At 49.0% G+C, this 20,401-nt stretch overlaps 1 protein-coding gene across 1 annotated transcript; it reads left to right on the top strand.

Annotated features, from left to right (window-relative positions):
- The first annotated feature begins 1,034 nt into the window (after positions 1-1,034).
- LOC142365270 (protein maelstrom homolog) lies at positions 1,035-15,279 on the top strand. The gene is made up of 12 exons (XM_075445920.1): positions 1,035-1,166; positions 2,638-2,724; positions 4,890-4,992; positions 6,976-7,131; positions 7,663-7,704; positions 8,577-8,704; positions 9,554-9,608; positions 11,370-11,511; positions 12,745-12,807; positions 13,683-13,815; positions 14,079-14,157; positions 14,970-15,279. The coding sequence occupies exons 1-12, from the start codon at positions 1,035-1,037 to the stop codon at positions 15,083-15,085; spliced, it is 1,236 nt and encodes a 411-aa protein (XP_075302035.1). The 3' UTR covers positions 15,086-15,279.
- The last annotated feature ends 5,122 nt before the right edge of the window (positions 15,280-20,401 follow it).

Here is a 20,401-nt window from a genome sequence, read left to right as displayed (position 1 = left end):
TGGGGACCCCCCTGCGGATGGGGACCCCCCCTGCAAGGGGGACATCCCCCTCCCTGTGATGGGGCCTCCCGGGAATGGGGACCCCCCCCTGCTCCAGGGACTCCACGAGAAACGGGGATACCCCCCGAAATGGGGACACCCCCCCCCCGGGAAAGGGACCCCTCCTCTCCAACGGTGAGGAGGTTATGTGGGGCGGGGGGGGTCTGAGCACAGGGTAAGAGGGGGGCACCCAGGGTGCGAGGACACCCACGATGTCCCCGTCCCCCCCCAATGGTGTCCCCAAGCGCCCACGTGTCCCCACCGTCCCCCTCTGTCCCCTCTCTGTCCCTTATGTCTCCCCCTCTCCCCCCCGTCCCCTCTCTGTCCCCCTCTGTCCCTTGTGTCCCCCCTTTGTCCCTTGTGTCCCCCCCTCTGTCCCCCCCATCCCCTCTGTCCCCCTCTGACCCCCCTGTCCTCCCCTGACCCCCCGTCCCCCCGGTCCCTTCTGTCCCCCCCTGTCCCCTCCATCCCCCCCGTCCCATCCTTCCTCCCTCTGTCCCCCCCTGTCCCCCACTGACACCCCTGTCCCCCCCGTCCCTTGTGTCCCCCCCCGTCCCCTCCATCCCCCCCGTCCCACCTTTTCCCCCTCTGTCCCCCCCTGTCCCCCCCGTCCCTCGCCCTGCTGCCCACGCTCCTCTCGATGCACCCCAGGATCCCGTTGCCCTCCTTGGCACCCAGGGCGCGCTGCTGGCTCAGGGTCACCCCGTGGTCCCCCAGCACTCCCAGTCCCTCTCCGCAGCGCTCACCCTTCAACACCCAAAAAACGGAGAGAAAAAACCCCCCGCCCCCCCCGCGCAGCGCTGCCGGGCTCCCCTCCCGGCCCGGCTCCCCCCGCGCCTCTCCTGAGGTGACGGCCGCAGCCCGCGGGGGGAGGGGGCGCGGCCGGCCCTCAGGCGCGAGCCCTCCCCTTTGGCGCCAAGAGCCGAGGGCGGCCGCGCGCGTGCCCGGCCCCGCCCCTCCCGACCCGTCCCCGGGGCCGAGGGAGCGCATGCGGCATGGCGCAGCGGCGGGGTGCGCGCAGACCCTTCTGCTGCTTCGTGCGCCAGCGGCTGCCCGAGCTGCAGCGGCGCGGGCTGCCCGTGGCGCGCGTGGCCGACGCCATCCCGCACTGCTGCGGGGCCTGGGCGGTGAGGGGAGGGCCCGGGGCCGGGGAGCGGCCGCGGGTCGGCGGGGGGAGCCGGGCCCCGCCGCGTGGGTCTGGGGTGGGGATGGGGGGGTGTGGGGAGTCAGCGTGGGCTTGCGTGAGGGGGAAGCGGGGGCTGGGGTGGGGGGTGTCAGCGTGGGCTTGCGTGAGGGGGAAGCGGGGGCTGGGGTGGGGGGTGTCAGCGTGGCCTTGCCTGAGCGGCGAAGCGGGGGCTGGGCGGTGCGGGTGGCCCCGTGCGGGTCTGGCTGAGAAGCACAGGCCGTGCCCCCCTCCCCTCTGGGTGGCGGGCTGTTGGGACAGCCATGTTAGGGGGGCGAGGGGCAGTGGTTGTAAACAAAAGGTGGGTCGATTCAGGCTAGATAGAAGGAAGAAATTCTTCCCCTTGAGGGCGGTGAAACACTGGCCCAGGCTGCTCAGAGAAGCTGTGGCTGCCCCCTCCCTGGAAACATTCAAAGTCAGGTTGGAGGGGGCTCTGAGCAGCCTGATCCAGTTGAAGATGTCCCTGCTCATGACAGGGGCGTTCAACTCAATGACCTTTAATCCCAGAATCTCAGCATGGTGGGGATTGGAAGGGACCTCTGTGGGTCACCCAGTCCAACTCTCTGCCCAAGCAGGGTCACCCAGAGCACAGGAACTTGTCCGGGCGGGGCTGGAATATCTCCAGAGAAGGAGACTCCACAGCCTCCCTGGGCATCCTGGGCCAGGGCTCCGTCACCCTCAGAGGGAAGAAGTTCTTCCTCGTGTTCAGCTGGAGCTTCCTCTGCTCCAGTTTGTGCCCATTGCCCCTTGTCCTACTGCTGGGCACCACTGGAAAGAGTCTGGCCCCGTCCTCCTGACACACACACACACACACACACACACCCCCCCCCCGCAGATACTGATCGACATTTCTAAGGTCCCCTCTCAGCCTGCTCTTCTCCAGGCTGAACAAGCCCAGCTCCCTCAGCCGCTCCTCGTAGGAGAGATGCTCCGGTAGCTCCTCATCCTCGTAGCCCTCCGCTGGACTCTCTTCAGTAGCTCCTCATCTTTCTTGAACTGGGGAGCCCAGAACTGGACCCAGTACTCCAGATGGGGCCTCACTAGGGCAGTGCAGAGGGGAAGGAGAACCTCCCTTCCAACCCAAACTATGATTCTATGGGTAGTGGCATCCCCAGCTGGCCCGAGTGATTTCAGAAGACCTCTGGTTTGTGGTGGGGCAGTGCTAGTTTGCTCTCGCCCAAAGATGCTTCAGAAGCGTGTGCTCGCCAGGCGTTTGGAATCAAAGGTTGTGGGTCCGTTAGGGAGAAGGCTGCAGGAAATGTTTGGAGTCAGTGCTAGCAGTTGGCAGCTCTTGGCAAGCATTGAGAACGTCCTTTGGAAATGCACAATTAATTTCTTACATGGAGTTTCTTGCTTTGTGGGGCTGCTAGGAGGAAGCAGTAAAACTTTTTTTTTACCAATTCCCTTTCCTTTAGTTGCTGAGTAAGGAAGAAAAGATGGTATATGCAGAGAAGGCTCGTAAGTGGAATGAAAAGAAACGCTCGGAGAAGATGGTGCAAGAGGTACATGCTAAGAAAGGAAGACCTTCCAGAGTAGCTGAACCAGAGGCGGAGGGAGTGGTGTTGGGTTTGGTCAGCTATGGTGCCATGGAGGAGGACCTGCTCTCCAGAGCCTCCAGCCTGTGGAGGTTACGGCTGCTGGGGCAGTCCGTACCGTTACGAAGGTTAAGCGGGAAATTGTTCTGGTTTGAATTAAAGGTGAAAATAGTCTATCCTGTTTTAAACCAGCGCAGCTTGTTCCTTTGGGCTCTTTTCCCAAGTAAAATGTCGTTCTCTAACAACTTAGTTTTATGTTTAACAACATTTTGCAGTGACTGGCTTTGCCATTTTTTTTTTCTTTGTAATATTGTAAATTGGTGTGGCTTCTGGTGCTAGGTTCATGTTGCTCTTGCTTTGTGGGTGTCCTTAATTTAGCTGGTTCTTGGCGGATGGCCTGAAGCCACATCTTAAACACAGCTGCTGGGGCATTCTTGAGCGGCTGTGTGGTGGAGCAGGTCAGTGAAATGTTGGAACCTGTGCACAGAAAGAAGAATTGTACCTTGCCGTTGTTTGTAGATTGGTTTGGTTATGGAGAGAATAGTAATGCTCTGGTGGAGGACAAAGTCCCTCAATGTAAAAGTAAGCAGTTAGGTGAAGCTGAATGTGGTTGTAGTCAAAAATAGTGCTAGCGGGATCCCTTGTACTATTTACTGTCTTGAAAAGGTGTGTGTCTCATGTGTCTGTCCCTGCCACCCCCCTTTTTTTTTTTGTCCCTTATGTCTGTCTCCCTCTCCCAGCAGTTCCCTGAAGCATAGTTTGCTTCAGAGTTTGACTTGTGCGAGGTGTGGGAAAGCTTATTTTATTGCAGTCTTGGTTGGCAGCGTGAAAACTTGTGTGTCACAGCAGAGAGCCTGGTCGAGCGAATGGATAATACCACATTTATTTCTTCATCCCGTGTGACTAGATACTGAGTATGAACTATGAATTACTGGTGAGGGTAAAACTGAGGACTTTGAAACACTTCCAGAGGGAATGACAGGATGATCATAGTGTGGAGTAACTGGTAAAGCTGGAGCAGTTAATTTAGTCAGTCCAGACTAGTAGGGAGATATTAGGCAATGTTTTCTGGTTTTGGGGGCTTGCTTATATGGAAAAGAGCTGTTTAAAATCTGATCATCATTGTGTTATTTAGCAGGCTAGGGGTATGTAATTAGTGGAGCTCCGTTTTCACGTGTAATGGAGAGCTACCTGAAATGACAGCAAAGTCAGAAGCAGAGGCTTGTGTATTTCCTTCCAGGAGTGGTGGCATTTTAGAAAGCTGTAATCAGGGAAAGCAATAATTGCTTTAGCAAAATAAAGATCATCATCCTTCTTGGCTGTCAGTGGAAATAGGGAAGTGTGTATGTGTGAGGTTATGTGTGATCTGCATTGATTAATCACACAGACAACCACGCTGACTTTGTGTAGTGAAAGGTCTTGGTCATCTTTTCGAGATGACTGAAGCTTAGGTGAATGGGACCGATTCCTCGGTTTATTTGAAGTAGTTGAAACTGATAATCCACAAACTTTGGCTAAGATGGTCATCTGGAATGAGTGTACCTAGATGTGGGTGTTATTCCCAGTTTGGGTCCTGAATGATTGAGTTCTGTAAGCCTGCCGGGTTTCTCTTCCTGTCCTCTGAAAAGCTTCCTGCTCCTGTGTGAATTTGCAGCGCTGAATGGACGCCGGTGCCTTTCTTACTTGCTCTGTGCCAGAGCAGTCTGATGGCTTCCCTGAGGCTTTGTCAGCTTTTCATCACTTTCCTTCCTAGTCCAAGGCAACTAACGCATGTGCCAAACTTTTCCATAAAGTTTATGGAAAAAAATTGGAAATTCCAATTTGGAAAGTTCCCGAAAACAATTTTTTTTTTGAATTGCATGTTGTGATTTTTAGCTATAGCTCTTTGTAGTTGCAGTGAGTTGAGCGGGGTGCTAAGATACCCAGCTCTGTTTTTGTTAGAAGAGAAATCCTGCCTTTCGGGTCTGCAAGTCCATGGGCACATGTGTAGAAACTGCAGCCTTGTTCCGCCTGACCATCACTGTTAGTGGCCAATCCTGTGTTCCTCTGAGAGGAGGAGGTGAAGGACTTTATTGGGGGTTAGTAGACTGTTTTGATTTTTTTTTTTAACTTTCTCTTCTCTTCTCTTCCAGACGTCTAATGTGGCTCATCCGGTTCCTGCTTGTCTGACCACAAAGATGCCCGGTGTCACTTCTCTTCCAAAGGCCTCTGCTATGTCCTGGGAGAACGATCAGGGTAGGGTAATCTTACAGCAGTTGATCCTGGTAGACAGAAGCTTGCCCTGTGTAGATATTCTCAAGGGTACCTGTACAAAGGCTGATTCCATTTTGCTAATGGCCGTCTGTGTCAGCTGTTTCTTTGTGTTAAACTAAGGGTCTGCTGCTGGGAAAAGGTCTTCTGTAGTACAGCGGGAAGTCAGTGCAGATGTGTGTTGTGCTGCCATGCCCCCTTCCCTACCCCCCCCTCCCCCAAAATCATTGTCCTCTGTTCTTTAGCTGGAGGGAAATGTAGCCACTAATGGTTTCTTTACAATTATTTCAAGGCTTTGAAGAAAAAGGAAAGTGTGGAACTCCTACGATTTGTGGTTTACAAGGTCTAACCCAAGTTCAGCATAAAATAATGCTTGTACTAATGTGAAAGGGTGAAGAGTTGTTAGATATCAAAGTTCAAAAATGAGGTGTGGTAGAGGTGTTAAAGAAAACAGTGACCTGGCCTCCTTGGGAGAATAAAAGAGGGGATATGTGCTTTGTCAGTGCTTTTGTAACATCCTGGCTTGCTTCCTTGGTGAAAACTCTTGGAAAAACGAAACCTGTTTTATCGGTGCCCCCTTCTTCAAATGGATGTTTTGATTGGAATCGAGTAGTGAACACATCTGTAATCATTTCCCCATGAATATGACGTTATTCTGAAAAATGAGAAGTGGTAGTGCTTACAAGAGAAGTCACGCAGCCAGCTGATGTAAGCTGCATCTGCTGTGTGGCTAAGTTTCAGCTGAAGCCTTTTGCGTAACAGGTCTCCTGAAGTCTTTTCCTGTTGCCATGGTCATGGAGGGGCAGGAAAGAGCAGCTCCATAAAAAGCGTGATACATCTTAGTGTCCTCCCTGGCAGAGGTTGTGCTCCCCTGTCACCGTGATGCAAATTTGATGGGGTTGGTGGTGGTGGCTTGAGCTGGCACAATTTATCTTTAAACTGAAGGAGGGGGTAATGATGAGGGATAACTGAGACGCATTTGATGCTGCTGCTCCTTTCTTTCTCGGTCAAAGTGCTGCACGGTTCCCTGTAGCTATATCCATTTTTTTGGTAAGGAAAGCGGGTCAGAGGTGTCTTTCCTGACTCCGCAGCTTGTAGAGGTTGATACCCAATGTAAGAGAGCACCAGCATTCAAGCTTCGGACAAGTGGTGTTAAATGCCTTAAAATTTGGCCTAGAGCAGTATTTGTCTGCAAAAGCAGTTCTACAGCTCCATTGTTTAGGAGAACAAGTAGGACTTTTTTGATGAGGGGCGTAACCTAAGGGTACAGATGAAATAGGTACCTAAAGCTTCAGTGAGAATGTTAGGTGACATTTATGAAGAGAAGGATTAAGGTGTACTCTGAAACACTTTTCGTAGTTGGGTACTTTTAAAATTAGTAAATGGTAAATTTATTTCTTCACATTTGCTTTGGGTGTGCTTGCTGACTTCTTTGGGAGCTCATAGAGCAGTGGAGAAGCAATCCTTTTAACGAGCAGACTTGTTGCCTCCTCTTGCTGCAGAAGGTTATTTAGCTCCTGTAACTTGTGTGAGTCACTGGATTGAGCTGGTGAGGCTGCTTTGCTGCTTCAGACTGACGTTTTTTCTAACCTTTTTTTCCTAGAGGGTGAAGAGACCTATCGTAAAAAGGAATAGTAGGTCCTGTTGTTGATTCCAGGCCTCTTAACATTTGTGTGGGTTTGGGGGTTGATGTATTTTTTTCTTCCCTCTTTTTGCCCTGATCTCTACACACAGTAGCAGCTATGGGAGATGTACTGGGATCACTAATATGCCTGACTCTTGCAGAAGTATTAACTACCTGGTCATCTGTGATACAGAGAAAGAGCTGTGTTTTACTTGGTCATTACCCTACGTCACTCATATGATAAAGCGCACTGAAGCTTACGCTGGATGAGATGAGGCCAGGATGGCTAGAGGTAACCTCTGTTGGCTCTTCTGAAAATGTTTGTGGTTTTTGTTTCCTTTCAGCCGTGGTTTCAGACATCTTCTACTTCCTGGACATTTACAGCCATGGCAAGCTGCCATCCAGCTGTGAACAGCGCTTCCTTCCTTGTGAGATCGGGTGTGTGAAGTACTCCCTAAAGGACGGCGTAATAGCCGATTTGCATCATTTCATCGATGCAGGTGAGTTCCAAGGAAGGGAGAGGAGAAGTAGTTCATCCTGCCTTGGGGTGAGAGGGAGGCGTTCTGCTGTTACTTACTGCTGCCCAGATGAGATGAAGATAGGTTTATTTCTTTGACTGTAAGTGGCTGGCCTTCTTAAAATATTGGAGCAGTGCTGGTTGTTTCTGGAGAGATGGACTTAAGCGTGGGAACTGCATGACGCTTTAAAGAGGGTAGAACAAATGCAGAAGGACCTTCAGATGTTTGTGCTTTGTAGTTCATGCCAATGAATGTTTGTCTTGGTTGGACCTAAACACACATGTACACACACACACACACACGCTGTATCATAGACTTTTTGTTTTTTAAAATGCGTATAACTGAAAAGAACTTTTTCGAAAGTAGTTGTGGCAGTTGTACTTGCCCCAGTGGAAGATGAAGCTGTTCCTTTCTGTACGCGAGACTGGTGTATGGCTGAGAGTTAAGGATCTGTCATTGTGGATGGTGGGTAATGATTGTTCTTTTTCTCCCGTCTCCCCTGCTCTTCTGCAGAAGCACCACCACTTGGTTTTCGGTACCACTGCCAGACTGCTAGTGAGTATCAGTGGAGAAGAGGAGGGGTGTGCAGAGGTGTGTGGTTTTAGACTCAGCTTATCTGATTTGTGTCAGAACGTTTTGGAAGTCTGCAGTTTCTGCTTCTGGGAACTGGTCGAGTTTTGAAGAAAAAGGAGTGACAGAGCAGCTTGGTGCAGTCGCCTGTTGTATGTTTCTTGTACCCACAAATGGCAGAGCACTTGACCCAAAGTGGTTTTGTCAGTGGGAGAATTATTTGTGTTCCATCTTCCTATTTTAATTCCATAATAACTGCAGTACGTTTTTCTTAAATGGGACAACTTTGTTTGGCTTTAAATGCTTTCAAGCCCACCTGAGCCAAGTGCCGTTCCCTTGATAGTCCTGGAGTGTATCTTCAGCATGAACTGCTAACTCATGATAGGGTAGCTCAAAGGTACTAGTTTGTGTTTCAAAGTTGTGCTTGGCAGCTTCACATCTGTCACCAAAGTTAAAGTATTTCTGCTGTTGTTGTGCCTGGCTTGGCCTGCCGTACTCCCTTTGTGACTCTTCAGTAGTGTTTGTAGATTCCAGTTGGTTTCTATTAGGACACTTCCTCCCCTTGTGTACAGAGGGAACAAACTTGGCCAATGTTTCCTAGGTCAAATACTTAGATAATTGCCTTGTAAAAGTGGTGTGTGTGTGTGCTCGCAGCCCAGCCCTGCCAGTCTGCTGCTGACAAAAGCAGGGTTTTGATGGCTTAAGCACAGACACAGTGCCTGTAGAGAAGAAGAGGAGGGGTGTGTGTACGTATATGGATATAAAAAGATACAAAGGAGGGGGGAACTGTATCGTTCAAGGAAACAGGACTTCTTATAACTTGGTGTTTTGGTTTTTTTCTGACACCCCCCCATTAGGTGATGCCGCTCATAAGATCCCTCTGTCTGGATTTGGTCTTTCCCGTACTTCTTATGCCGTTGTCTTGCGGGAGCTTCTGGAGTTTGTCCAGCCAGCCAGGGGTGTTTCGCCTCACTTCTACTGCAGGGTATGGTCCAGGTCAAAGTAAGATGCTCTCAATCAAAACCTTTCGTTTCACTTCTGTTGGATGACAAAGGAGATGCTTCACTCTCAAACCTAATTGGTGGGCAAAGGAGTGGGCAAAGGCGCTGTTTGCTAAGGTATCCCAGTTCCGTGCAGGAAGAAGTGGCTCCTAGAAGCCAGCCTTTTTATAAAGCAGAGACCTAATTTTCTGCCGCCTTAGTTTCAGCCTGCACTTCTGGCTGTAGTCTGCTGGTGAACATTTCACTTGGTCTCTGACTTTGTTTTAACTTAGGTTCAGAGCTTTGAAGATTGACTGAAATTGATTGTGCTGAATAATAGTTGCACAGTTCTGCTTTTCTAAGGGATGTTTTTCTGGCATTTTCCCCGTGAGAACACTGTACATCTTAATTTTTGCTCAAGTTTCATTTGCCAATGAGCAAAACAAAATGTTGGGCTTCAGAGGCGTTTAAGCTTCATGACAGCTATATTAGGTTTTGATTCCATTGGAGCCTAATGTTCTTCAAAAGGCAGGGAGGGTGAAGATGTTGGTCTCCATCCATAAATATAGGGCTCTGAAGAAATACAGGTGAAAGCGATCCAGAGCTCAATGCCAGTAGCATGGGTTAGCCCTTAAACTGCCCCCAAACACGAGTCCAGTATTTCGCCTGGAGTTTGGTTGGAGAGGCTCCGTGGCATTTGGTTCCTCTTCAAGATAATTGTCATCAAGAGCGTCCATTGAATCCCACAAACGTTGGCCTTTGTTTTGGAGGTGACTTTTTGGGTCAGAAGTCTTGCAGATGTCAGAGTTATATACTGTACTTCTTCAAAGTGACTGAAATTTTCTTTCCTCTAGTCTGGTGACAGATTCCGAATTAAGTGGTGTCTCAATCGAATGGCTAGCGTAACAGGTGAGAAAAGGATCATTTTTGGCCTTTTCTTTTTTCCCCGAGAGAGGGGTTATGTAGTCATGGACAGCTGTATTTGTCTGAAAAGCTTTGGGTCTGAAAGGTTTCCTAAAAGCTGGTCCTGATAGCTAGAACTACTTTGCATGCTTCTCCCTCTTGTTTTGCTCCCCATCGGTGACAGTAAAACAGCGTGATCAGACAGAGAAGGACTGGTTGAGGGTGTGAAGGTTGGGGGCAGCCTTGGCTGCTGTGGTCATGAGGTGGTGCGAGTTCAGGATCGTGTGTGGAAGGAGCAGGGCAGTGGGTAGGATCACAGCCTTGGACTTGAGGAGAGCTGACTTTGGCCTGTTGAAGGACCTTGGAGGAAACACATGGGTTAGGGCTGTGGAAGGCAGGGGGAGGTCCAAGAGAGTTGGTCACTATTCAAGCATCACTTGCTCCCTGCTCAAGATGGATGCATCCCCATAGGTAAGAAATGAAGCAAAGGAGGCAGGAGACGTGTGTGGATGAGCAAGGAGCTTCTAGAAAAATTTGGATGGAAAAGAAATGTCTATGGAATGTGGAAGGAGGGAGAGAGCACTTGGGAGGAATAGAGGAAGGTTGTCAGAGCATGCAGGTGGGCAAGAAGGGGGGGCTAAGGCCCATCTGGAATGACATCTGGCAAGGGATGTCAAAGACAAGAAGAAGGGCTTCTTTGAGTACATCAGTAGCGCAAACAGATGACTAGGGACAATGTGGGCCTGCTGCTGTATGAGGTGGGTGCCCTGGTGACGGAGGGCATGGAGAAGGCAGAGTTACTGCATGCCTTCTTTGCTTCAGTCTTTACTGCTAAGGCTGGCCCTTAGGAATCCCAGGCCCTGGAGGTAAGACAGAAGGCCTGGAGAAAGGCAGACCTTGCCTGTGTCGAGGAGGATTGGGTTAGAGATGGTTGAAGCAAACTGGACAGCCACAAATCCATGAGCCTCGATGGAGTGCACCCACGAGTGCTGAGGGAGCTGGCAGATGTCATTGCTGAGCCCCTCTCCATGGTCTTTGAGAGGTCCTGGAGGACAGGAGAGGTGCCCGAGGACTGGAGGAAGGCCAGTGTCACTCCAGTCTTCAAAAAGGGCGAGAAGGAGGACCCGGGGAACTACAGGCCGGTCAGTCTGGCCTCCATCCCTGGAAGGGTGATGGAGCAGCTCATTCTGGCTGTCATCATCAAGCAAGTGGAGGAAAAGAAGGTTATCAGGAGTAGTCAGCGTGGATTGACCAAGGGGAAATCATGCTTGAGCAAGATCATAGCTTTCTGTGATGGCATGGTTGGCTGGGTAGATGAGGAGAGAGCTGTGGTGTTGCCTAGGTCGACTTCAGCAAGGCTTTGGACACTGTCTCCCATAACATCCTCGTAGGGAAGCTCAGGAAGGGTGGGCTGGAGGAGCAGACAGAGAGGTGGATTGAGAACTGGCTGAATGGCAGAGCTCAGAGGGTGACATCAGCGGCGCTGAGTCTGGTTGGAGGCCCGTAACCAGTGGTGTTCCCCAGGGGTCAGTACTTGGCCCAGTCTTACTCAACTTCTTTAAAGGACTGAAATGCTGAGAGTATGGGACCTGCTTTGCTAGGAAGCCAGGTTTTATTGAAACCGCTGTTGGAATAACTTGGGAAGGTTTACAAGAGTGTTGACGCTCCGGTGCGAGGCTGGGCAGTGAACAGGGAGTGAGTGAGAACTGAGCTCAGCAGAATAGTCACTGACTTGTTCTCCTGACGTGGATTTTCTCTGAGCTCTAGGCACTGAGAGCCATCTGGAGCTTCTTGCTGCAGAAGACCTGGTAATAGAACTCTGCCGGAAGAAATACCAGAAGGAGCCATCCAGGAGTTGGGTGTGTGGAGAACTGGATGTCTTCCATTGGGATTTCTCCTGTAATACGAGGTATGTTGGGTTCTTCTTTGTGGAAATCTGTATTAATCTGATGTTCTTGGTGCTTTACATACAGCTTGTATGCTGCTAGCTAGAATGTTCTGCAAGCCTTGTGATAAGAAATGCTTCTGGTCACATCATGAGCACAGCTGGAAATGAAAAATACTTCCCCAAAAGAAGTATAGAGACACTCAGCTTTTTAACGCTGAGGCCCGATTTAAAGGGTGGGGTGAAAAATTGGAAAAAAATACATTGTGGTATTTAACTGGAAATCCTAGAAGTCAGAAGGTTCAGACTCTCTCCGTGTAATTTGAATCAGACCTGGCTGTTTCAGTCCACCAGATGCCCCATATTGCTACTGTGAGGAGGGAGAAGGTCTGTTTCCCAGTGGTACAAATCCAGTTCTCGAGCGTAAGTGTTAAGCAAGATCCTATCTTTTTTCTTCTGGAATGAATGTTCTTTCTAACACTTCTGGAATCCGATTTACTCTGTAGGATTTTTTTTCTCTCCCTGCCCCCCCGATGAGTCTTGAATGGTAAAACTTTTCCTACTTTCCGATTCCTCTGTGTTTGTATAAAAGTGGCGTGTAGCTGGTGGTGTTGCGAGGGAATGTTTAGTGACGACGCAGTTAACTTAGAGAAATAAAGAGTAGCAAAGGAAAAGTTAAAAGTCTGAAGTAAGAACCAGTAATTTGATCTTAAATTTGAATAGATCTTTAAAAAAAAAAATTATTCTTGCAAGTCTGCTTACAGGATGGATTTTAAGATCTGTTGGGAGAATCAATGTCACTTTGTCTTTTTACGGTCAGGTGGTTTTCCATTTCTACGAGTATCGGCACACTAGAGGGAGACCTTAACAAGAATGGAAAAATGCATTTTAAAACACTCACGTGGAGAGGAAAGCGGGGGTGCTTGTACTAAGAGGACCTATTTCACATTAGTGGGAAACTTCAAAGTGTTACCTTTCAGTTCCCTTTCCAAACCCCAGGATTCTCTTTTCTCCCTCCCCCCACCTCTGCGTGAAGCAGGTTGCCTGTGAAGCGTGCCTTTGAACTCTGCACAAACCACTGGGAGCTTAGTTATTGAACACTGGTCCTCTGCGAAATTTCAGAGGTGCCATACGGTCGCTGAGACGGAAAGGTCGCATCTTGAATGTTTGTTCCTGTTCCCTGTGAGCAGACCAACTGTTCATGTCGATTAACGCTGTCGATGCTTCTGAAATGAGCCTGAACTCCATTCCGTGTAGGTGCAAGTGGCATGAAGAGAACGAGATACTCTGCTGCGCTTTGGCGTCCTGTAAGAAAATTGCGTGAGTATTGCTAAGGAGTTCGCTCCCGCGTGTGGACTTTCTGTTGTGTTGCAGAGGCAGCGTTTCAGCGCTGGCTGCTCTGACGGCCTGCAGCGCTGTAGTTCTAGGCCTGGAGTTTTATTGATTCCCTCCGCCCCCAAGGTTTCGGTGTGTTTGTAACTTGCATTGTTTGTATGGCGCAGCGGGATGCTCTCAGTCTCAGCACTTGGATGTAATGTCATTTCTGTGGTGGTAATGTCCATCAGTCTGTGGTGATCCTCTCGCTACCTCCACTTCCTAGTGGAGAGTTGAGAGAAGCGTTAATGACATTAACATTCTCTGATTTTCTTCCGAGGTTTAGTATACCTCTGTTTGGTGAGACATTTTTGGTATATTCTAGTATATCTCTGCTTTGGGAACTTTTATACTGCGTTACATGTAATGTAGATAGATAGGGTTCAGTGAGCTTTCTGGTGTGGGGAAAGGGAAAGGAAATGGCTGGGAAACAAGGAAATGCCATTGAAGGTCTCAGTCAGTAGCAGTAGTGCTCTGAGAGAGATAATAACGAATAGTATTTCGTTCCAAAAACTCTTGTGATGCACTGCTGTGCCTTGCAAAGAAAAGTGTTGCTTTTCCCACTTCTAAGCGGCTGCATTTGATTGTGTGGGGAAGCGTTTTTTTAAATTTCGGGTGTTGTTGCAGAATAGGCTGGCGGTCTTGGAAGGGTGCAGGGGAACTGTTTAGCTGCTGCGACAAGGTCCTTCTGTCCTCGGTCATTTGCTCTGTGCGTCTCCGTCTGTGCTTGCTTCTGTTTGCCAGCTGAAGAGCTAAAACCGATGTGCCTCCGTACATGAGCATGACATCTTAGCCAACCTTTTCTCTTTGTTTTGGTCAAGTTACTGCATCAGTAAATATTTAGGCAGTGCATATGGAGTCTCACTGACGGCAGCACACCTACCTCTTGAAGACTCTGATTACGGTGAAAGCAGAAATAGCAGGATGGTGGTACTGGATTGTGGACGTTTCCAGGTCAGATTCTTTCAACCGATCGCCTGTTTTCTTTCCAGTTCACTCAAACGTTCAGACTTGCCAGGTGCAGGTTAGCTGTTTTCTCTTTGGATGCTGTCTTTTGAGACATATATTGGGCAGATGGATGAAAGAAAAAAAAATAAACCACTAGCTGGGTCATTTCTTGTGATTTTTGACCGTAATTCCTAGGTTTCCTGGATGGTGGTGTACACTGCCTTTTAGAAGATGCATACATTATTTTGAACGTCTGTTTCTTCCTACAGAAGGTGAAGGCTGAGGGTTCGAGATGTGATGGACATTTCGCTTCTCCAGGTCGGGATCAAGAGTTCGTCCCTTCTGGGTGTGAGTTTGAAACTTTCACATTTGTAAGGGGAAAGAGGTATTGAAACTTCATCCAGCTGCTGCTTTTTCAGATTTCTGGGCTTAGATGTTGCCTGTCAGTGGCATAAAGCTTCAACAGCTCTGCATGAGCTGTGCTTATTCCTGCAGATGGATTTCACTGACTAGATGACGATGTAAGCATCAAGAGCTGCCCTTTTCCGACTGGACACAATCTTATGGTCAGAAAGGTCTCTCAAAATTGAGTTTTTCTCATAAATGTTGCTCTCCGATTTGATACCCTTTTATTTTTCTGCGACGTGAGGTCCGTTCTCATATGCTTAGGTGCTTTGAGGCAGGGCCAGCTTTATTACTCTCTCCTTGCTCTGAAGTCATGATATGTGTAGACTCAGCTGGTGCTTGTTGCATGTATTCTGTGATAACTCAGTTTAGAAAGGCTGCTCGTTGTCAGTCATCTTTCTGGAGATGGAATTTTTTTGGTAGAAGGCGCGTGAGCTCAGTTCATCTGGGCAGTTCACGGCTGATCTTCAGAGGAACGGAATCAAGTCTGCAAGACAAATAACTGTGAGAATTCTGAGCTTGCAGCTGCTTTTCTTGCATGTAAAATACATGTTGGATTAAATTCTGAAACTGTTCCCATTATAAATCGTGAGATCTTCTGGGCTGGGTGTTTATAGAGAACACAACCCCTGTCAGTGACTTTTTGTATTGGAGCTATTGAGTCGTTTCAGCTCCGCAACGTATGAAGAACAATTCCATTTGTTTATGCGAGCTTTAAAGGCTGATTTGATTGCAAACCGTATTGAATTTCACAGGCGATTCTCCACGTGGTGTGAAGACTTCCCTTTGTGGAGCAAGTGCCATGCGAGGAAGAGGAGTTACCCAATGGCTGAACAGTGCAGCTGATCTACCCAAGTCTTTCAGTCATTGAAAATCTTTCATCTTCCATCCAGAACAGCAGTAAACTCTGATTTTTGTGGTTTCCTGAGGATAACCAGCAGTTTCTCCAGGCTGCAGTTTTTCATGTTACGTGCAACCCTTCCCAGTTCCAGTTCTTGTTAGAATGATAAAACTATTGACTGGCTTTAAAGAAGGTGAAAACCTTGTTTATTGAAAAAAAACTTGTTGAAACTCAAAATGAGGTTGTTCGGGGCGTTGTGGGAGGGGGGTGGTAGGGGGTTTGGGGGAACTGGGAATGGACTGGGAGGACGTGGGAGGGGATTTGGGGGTACTGGGAGGGACTGGGGGGTTGTGGGAGGGGGTTTGGGGGCACTGGGAGGGGACTGGGAGGGGGTTGGGGGCATTGGGAGGGACTAGGGGGGTTGGGGGCACTGCGAGGTGACTGGGATGGGGATTGAGGGCACTGGGAGTGTCACCGAAAATCCGGGAATAAAACCTCGTCACACCACTGTGGTGTTAACAGGCAGCATTCTTTATGGCAGCGCTGGATGCACGGGGGATAATTCCACCCAACGTGCATACCTCATACCTTTTCCAGGTAGTTTATACAGATCAAAAATATACGTATTCATTAGGTTCCATAACTCATCCCTTTCATATTAAAATCAGTTCCAAGAAGTCATTTCCATAGACTCCTCCCAGCTGCGCTTGCGCAGTGCCTCCTAGTGGTGGTCGTCGGGGGCCCCAAGATGAAGGCTCATCCTCTTCATCACAGCGTTCGCTGGTTGACTTTTGTTTCTGCGCAAACTCAGCTCTCTCCTGGCTCCCATCCACACAGCGGGGTCGTCTTGACCGGTTCCAGGCGACTCCCAGCCCTTACCAAAAACTGACCCCTTTGGATGGAGATGCAAGACTCTCTGCTTCAGTTCATTCACACAGTGGACAGGTACCACAAATGCACCTGCAGCCATTAGGTAACGCTATTTCTATTAAAAATCCCCCTCCCCACTATTGTTTAACATTAATGGTTACCTAGAGACGAGACCCTCTGTCCCCAGCCCTAATGTCCAGGTGGGCAGGGCTGTACCAGGAGCAGAATAGCAGCATTGTTCGTGCTTTATGGTCAGCTGATTCCATCACCCTGGTTACATTTCCCCCCTTTGGAAGTTTTGAAATAATCATCTTTTCAATACTTCCATCTTAAATTAAATTATATTTTAGTTATACACTAATTTATACTTTACTGTCAATAATGATTTTATAACAATTTAGTTATCCACTATTCACTATATGATGGTGGGAGCGTCGTGACCGAATCACTTAAATTTTGTTTTTTGGCTACGGTCTGAATAATCATTCGACTGAAGGCTGTTTTATTGGTGAGTTCTTTTTTTAAACAATAATAAATGAGTAATATTACTAAAAATATGATTAACAAATGTAGTCTAGTATTAATTAAGGATTTTACTCAGGAACTCAGATTGCACCCCAATCCATTGAAAAATTTTGTCAAGCTCATTTTTTTCCAGAGTTATTGGGAAGTATATTAACAGTTGTGCTTTTATTGACAGCCGATTTTTATTTTTTGTTTTTACTTTTAATATTTTAAACAATGCTTCCATCATCATCAGCCTCTATGTCAGAATTTATTGTTTCCATATTTTACAATGATAGCCCCCCTTTTAGACATCTTTTTAAATGAGTTTTGCAGTCTCTGGACCTCTATTGATGACTTTGTATGAAGGGGCCCTCTTCACTCGAGTGTGGTGTGCCCACGGTTCCAGCCCTTCTACTGTGACCGCAGTGTCAGTTGTTAACAGTCCCTGGGAAGGTCCCTTCCACCTCTCCTGCAGTGGTTCAGAGCTCCAAGTCCTTATGCACACGAAATCACCTGGTGGATATTGATGCGCAGGCATGTCCAAAGCAAGCGACCTGGTCAGCACAACGTATTTTTGGAGTGCTTCGAGGGTTTTTCTTAAAGAAATCCAATACATTTTTAAATGTTTCCCCTGCTATTTTCATATCCCCTGGGATTAAAGGAGTCTGATCAGGTCTGCCATACAAGATTTCGTACGGACTTACACCATCTTTAGATCTTGGTTGGATTCTGATTCTCAGGAGTGCTAATGGTAAAGTTTGTGGCCATTTTAAAGACACTTCTTGACAAATCTTACTTATTTGTCTTTTTAATGTTTGGTTCATTCTTTCAATTTTCCCACTTGATTGCGGCCTCCAGGGGGTAGGTAAATCTCAGTTTATTCCTAAAACCTTACTTACTTGTTGAACTATTTCTGCCACAAAATGTGGTCCCCTATCAGAACACATGCCGATTGGTACCCCAAACCTTGGTATTATTTCTTTTAGCAATATTTTAACCACTTCTCTTGCTTTGTTGGTGCGACAAGGAAAGGCTTCCAGCCATCCAGGAAATGTGTCAGTTAACACTAATGGATACCTGAGTCCGTTCTGCCTGGGCAGTTCAGAAAAATCAACCTGCCAATAATATCCTGGGGAGTTACCCTGTTTTGTTACTCCTAGGGGTGCCCTTTTCCCATTTAAAGGATTATTTTTGAGACAAATTGGACACTTGGCCACTATTGATTTAATTACCCCTGTCATTCCTACACACACTGCAGAAGATTTTAAACTCAAGACCACAGCATCTACACCCCAATGTGTCTGCGCATGCTTTTCTTCCGCAAGCTCCAGCATAACTTGTGGGGTTACTATTACCTGCTTTTCTGGCCTTACCCACCACCCTTCTGCATTCTGTGATGCTTTCAATTGTTCCAATAAAACCAAAGCCATTCTATCACTCCCCCTCCTCAACTGGACAGGGGAGAGGAAATATGATGAAAAGTTCATGGGTCGAGATAAGGACAGAGAGGGATCACTCACCAACTACTGTTACAGGCAAAACAAACTGAACTTCAGAAGGAAAAAAAGTTTTATTTATCACCAATCAAATCTGAGCAGGATAATGAGAAATAAAAGTGGATCTTAAAACACCTTCCCCCCACTCTTCCCTTCTTCCCGGGCTCAGCTTCACTCCTGATTTCTCTAACTCCTCCCCCAAGCGGCGCAGGGGGAAGGGGAATGGGGGTTGTGGTCAGGTCATCACACTTGGTCTCTGCCACTGCTTCCTCCTCAGGGGGAGGATTCCTCACACTCTTGCCCTGCTCCAGCATGAGGTCCCTCTCACAGGAGACAGTTCTCCACAAGCTTCCCTAATGGGAGTCCTTCCCATGGGCTGCAGTTCTTCACAAACTGCCCCAGCGTGGGTCCCTTCCATAGGGTACAGACCTTCGGGAACAGACTGCTCCAGTCTGGGTCCCCCATGGGGTCACAAGTCCTGCCAGCAAACCTGCTCCAGTCTGGGTTTCTCTCTCCACGGGTTTGCAGGTCCTGGCAGGAGCCTGCTCCAGCACAGGCTCCCCACAGGGTCGCAGCCTCCTTCAGGCATCCACCTGCTCCAGCATGGGGTCCCTTCTGTGGGCTACAGGTGGATACCTGCTCCACTCTGGACCTCCATGGGCTGCAGGGGAACAGCCTGCCTCACCATGGTCTGCAGGGCCACGCAAATCAATAACACTTTGACATATGAAACCCAATATATTTAATTTCTTCCCTTGTGATTTTCTTGGTATCCAAACAGTTTGTGGGTGATACAGATGCATCCTCGGAACCTCCGGTGAGATGGGGAATTGGTCAGAGCAGCTTTTAGGGCCTTTTCAGTCAATGAAAAGGCACCAAAGGCTGCAGTCAGTGGGAAGAATACAGTGCTGAGTGATGCGCATTGCGTGATGAGGGAGAGCAAATGGATCCCCTTTTTCTTCTCCAAGCCTCGAGAAGGGCAGTTTTGAGGTGGGGCTGCCCTTGTCTGCAGAGGGACTGGGTGGGAAGAGCAGCCCTGCTCCTGCCCGGGTGTGTTCAGGACGGCCTGCTTCCACCTCGCTGCCTCTCGACAGCAGAGTCGCCAGGGAAGTTCCACGAGCTCGTTACTTTGCAGGGTGTGATGGGACCTGAGAGGTGTTCACCAAGGTAAGAGACTTTCCTGCTGCACAGCCTGACCGAGAGCAGAGTTGGGGAAGGGAATTTCCCTGACAGGTCTGAATTCCCTGGTGTCGTGTAGAACCTGAGGAGCGTGTAGAAACGCCTGCTGCAAGGAAACCCGGTGTTGGCCGTGAATGGACAAGAGCATGAGCAAGTACATATGATGGGGAGCTGTGTTTGTTGTCCCTTTCTCCTTAGGCCACCCCTCTTCTCAGTAGCAAAGAGGTATCCAGAAAAGCAGTTTTGTTGGGAATACTGCTGAAGTTTTCGTCATTTGTTTCAGATGAATGAAGGTCACGATCGAGTGAGTAGTACCCCCGAGCTCTGCTGCCCATTTCAGGCCATGTGGGACTTGATGACGCACTGCAGAGGGTTCCCGTGACAAGTCAGCCGGTACGTAGGAAGCAGAGAAACCCCTGACGATGGCTGCTTCAGGCCAGTTGTCGTTTGTTTCTTGACTGGACCTGCTGAGGCTGCAGGAGCGCTGCATCCCGCGGGATGCTCACCGCTTTTGAGCGGCTGGTGATGCTGTGCTGGATGCAGCCCGGGTGCGGTTTGCCCTCTCTGCGGCCAGGGCACACTGCTGAGTGACGCTGAGCCTGGTGTCGCGCAGCAGCCCCAGATGCCTTTCTGCAGGGCTGCTCTCCAGCCACTCGTCTCCCAGTTCAGACTTGTGCCTGGCAGGGCTCCGTCCGAGGCGCAGAATGCGTCATTTGGAGTCGCTCAGCGCCATCCCATTAATCCTAGCCCAGCGCTGCCATCTGTCTCGATCCCTCAGCAAGGCCTCTTGTCCGCCCAGAGAGTCAACAGCACCTCCCAGTTTGGTACCGTCAGCAAGGTGGCTCCTGGTGCGTTGAACCCCTGCTTCCAGATGGCTGGTAACGAAACATGACGGAGCTGGCCCTGGAGCTGAGCCCTGAGGAGCAGCGCTGGTGGCGTCAGAGCAGTGGGATGTTGCCAGCTGATGTGTGGGAGGTTGAAATCTCCCGTAAGGATGAGGTCTGGAACTTTCTCCTGGTGGCCTAAGGAAGAACTCGTGGGTGCTTCCATTGCAGCTGGGCGATCAGTAGTAGACACCCACTAGGCCATCTCCTTTCTTTTTAGCCAATGGAGATGGATGATTTTTTTGGAAGTACAAGTGTTACTTGACTGTCTTCTTGCTTTAACAATTCCTTTTCTCTCTGCGTCGAGTGGCGAGGCGGACGCGTACCTCGTCTGGTTAGAGAAAATATGAACCTTTGCCAGGAAGAGGAGAGCTGGTGAATGACTGATGCACAAAGGCTGTGCTCTGAAG

The sequence above is a fragment of the Opisthocomus hoazin genome, chromosome 34 (genome assembly GCF_030867145.1).
Source record: "Opisthocomus hoazin isolate bOpiHoa1 chromosome 34, bOpiHoa1.hap1, whole genome shotgun sequence".
In the NCBI taxonomy this organism is placed as follows: domain Eukaryota; kingdom Metazoa; phylum Chordata; class Aves; order Opisthocomiformes; family Opisthocomidae; genus Opisthocomus; species Opisthocomus hoazin.
Note: the sequence above shows the minus strand (reverse complement) of the source record. Positions and strands in the feature narration are given on the sequence as shown.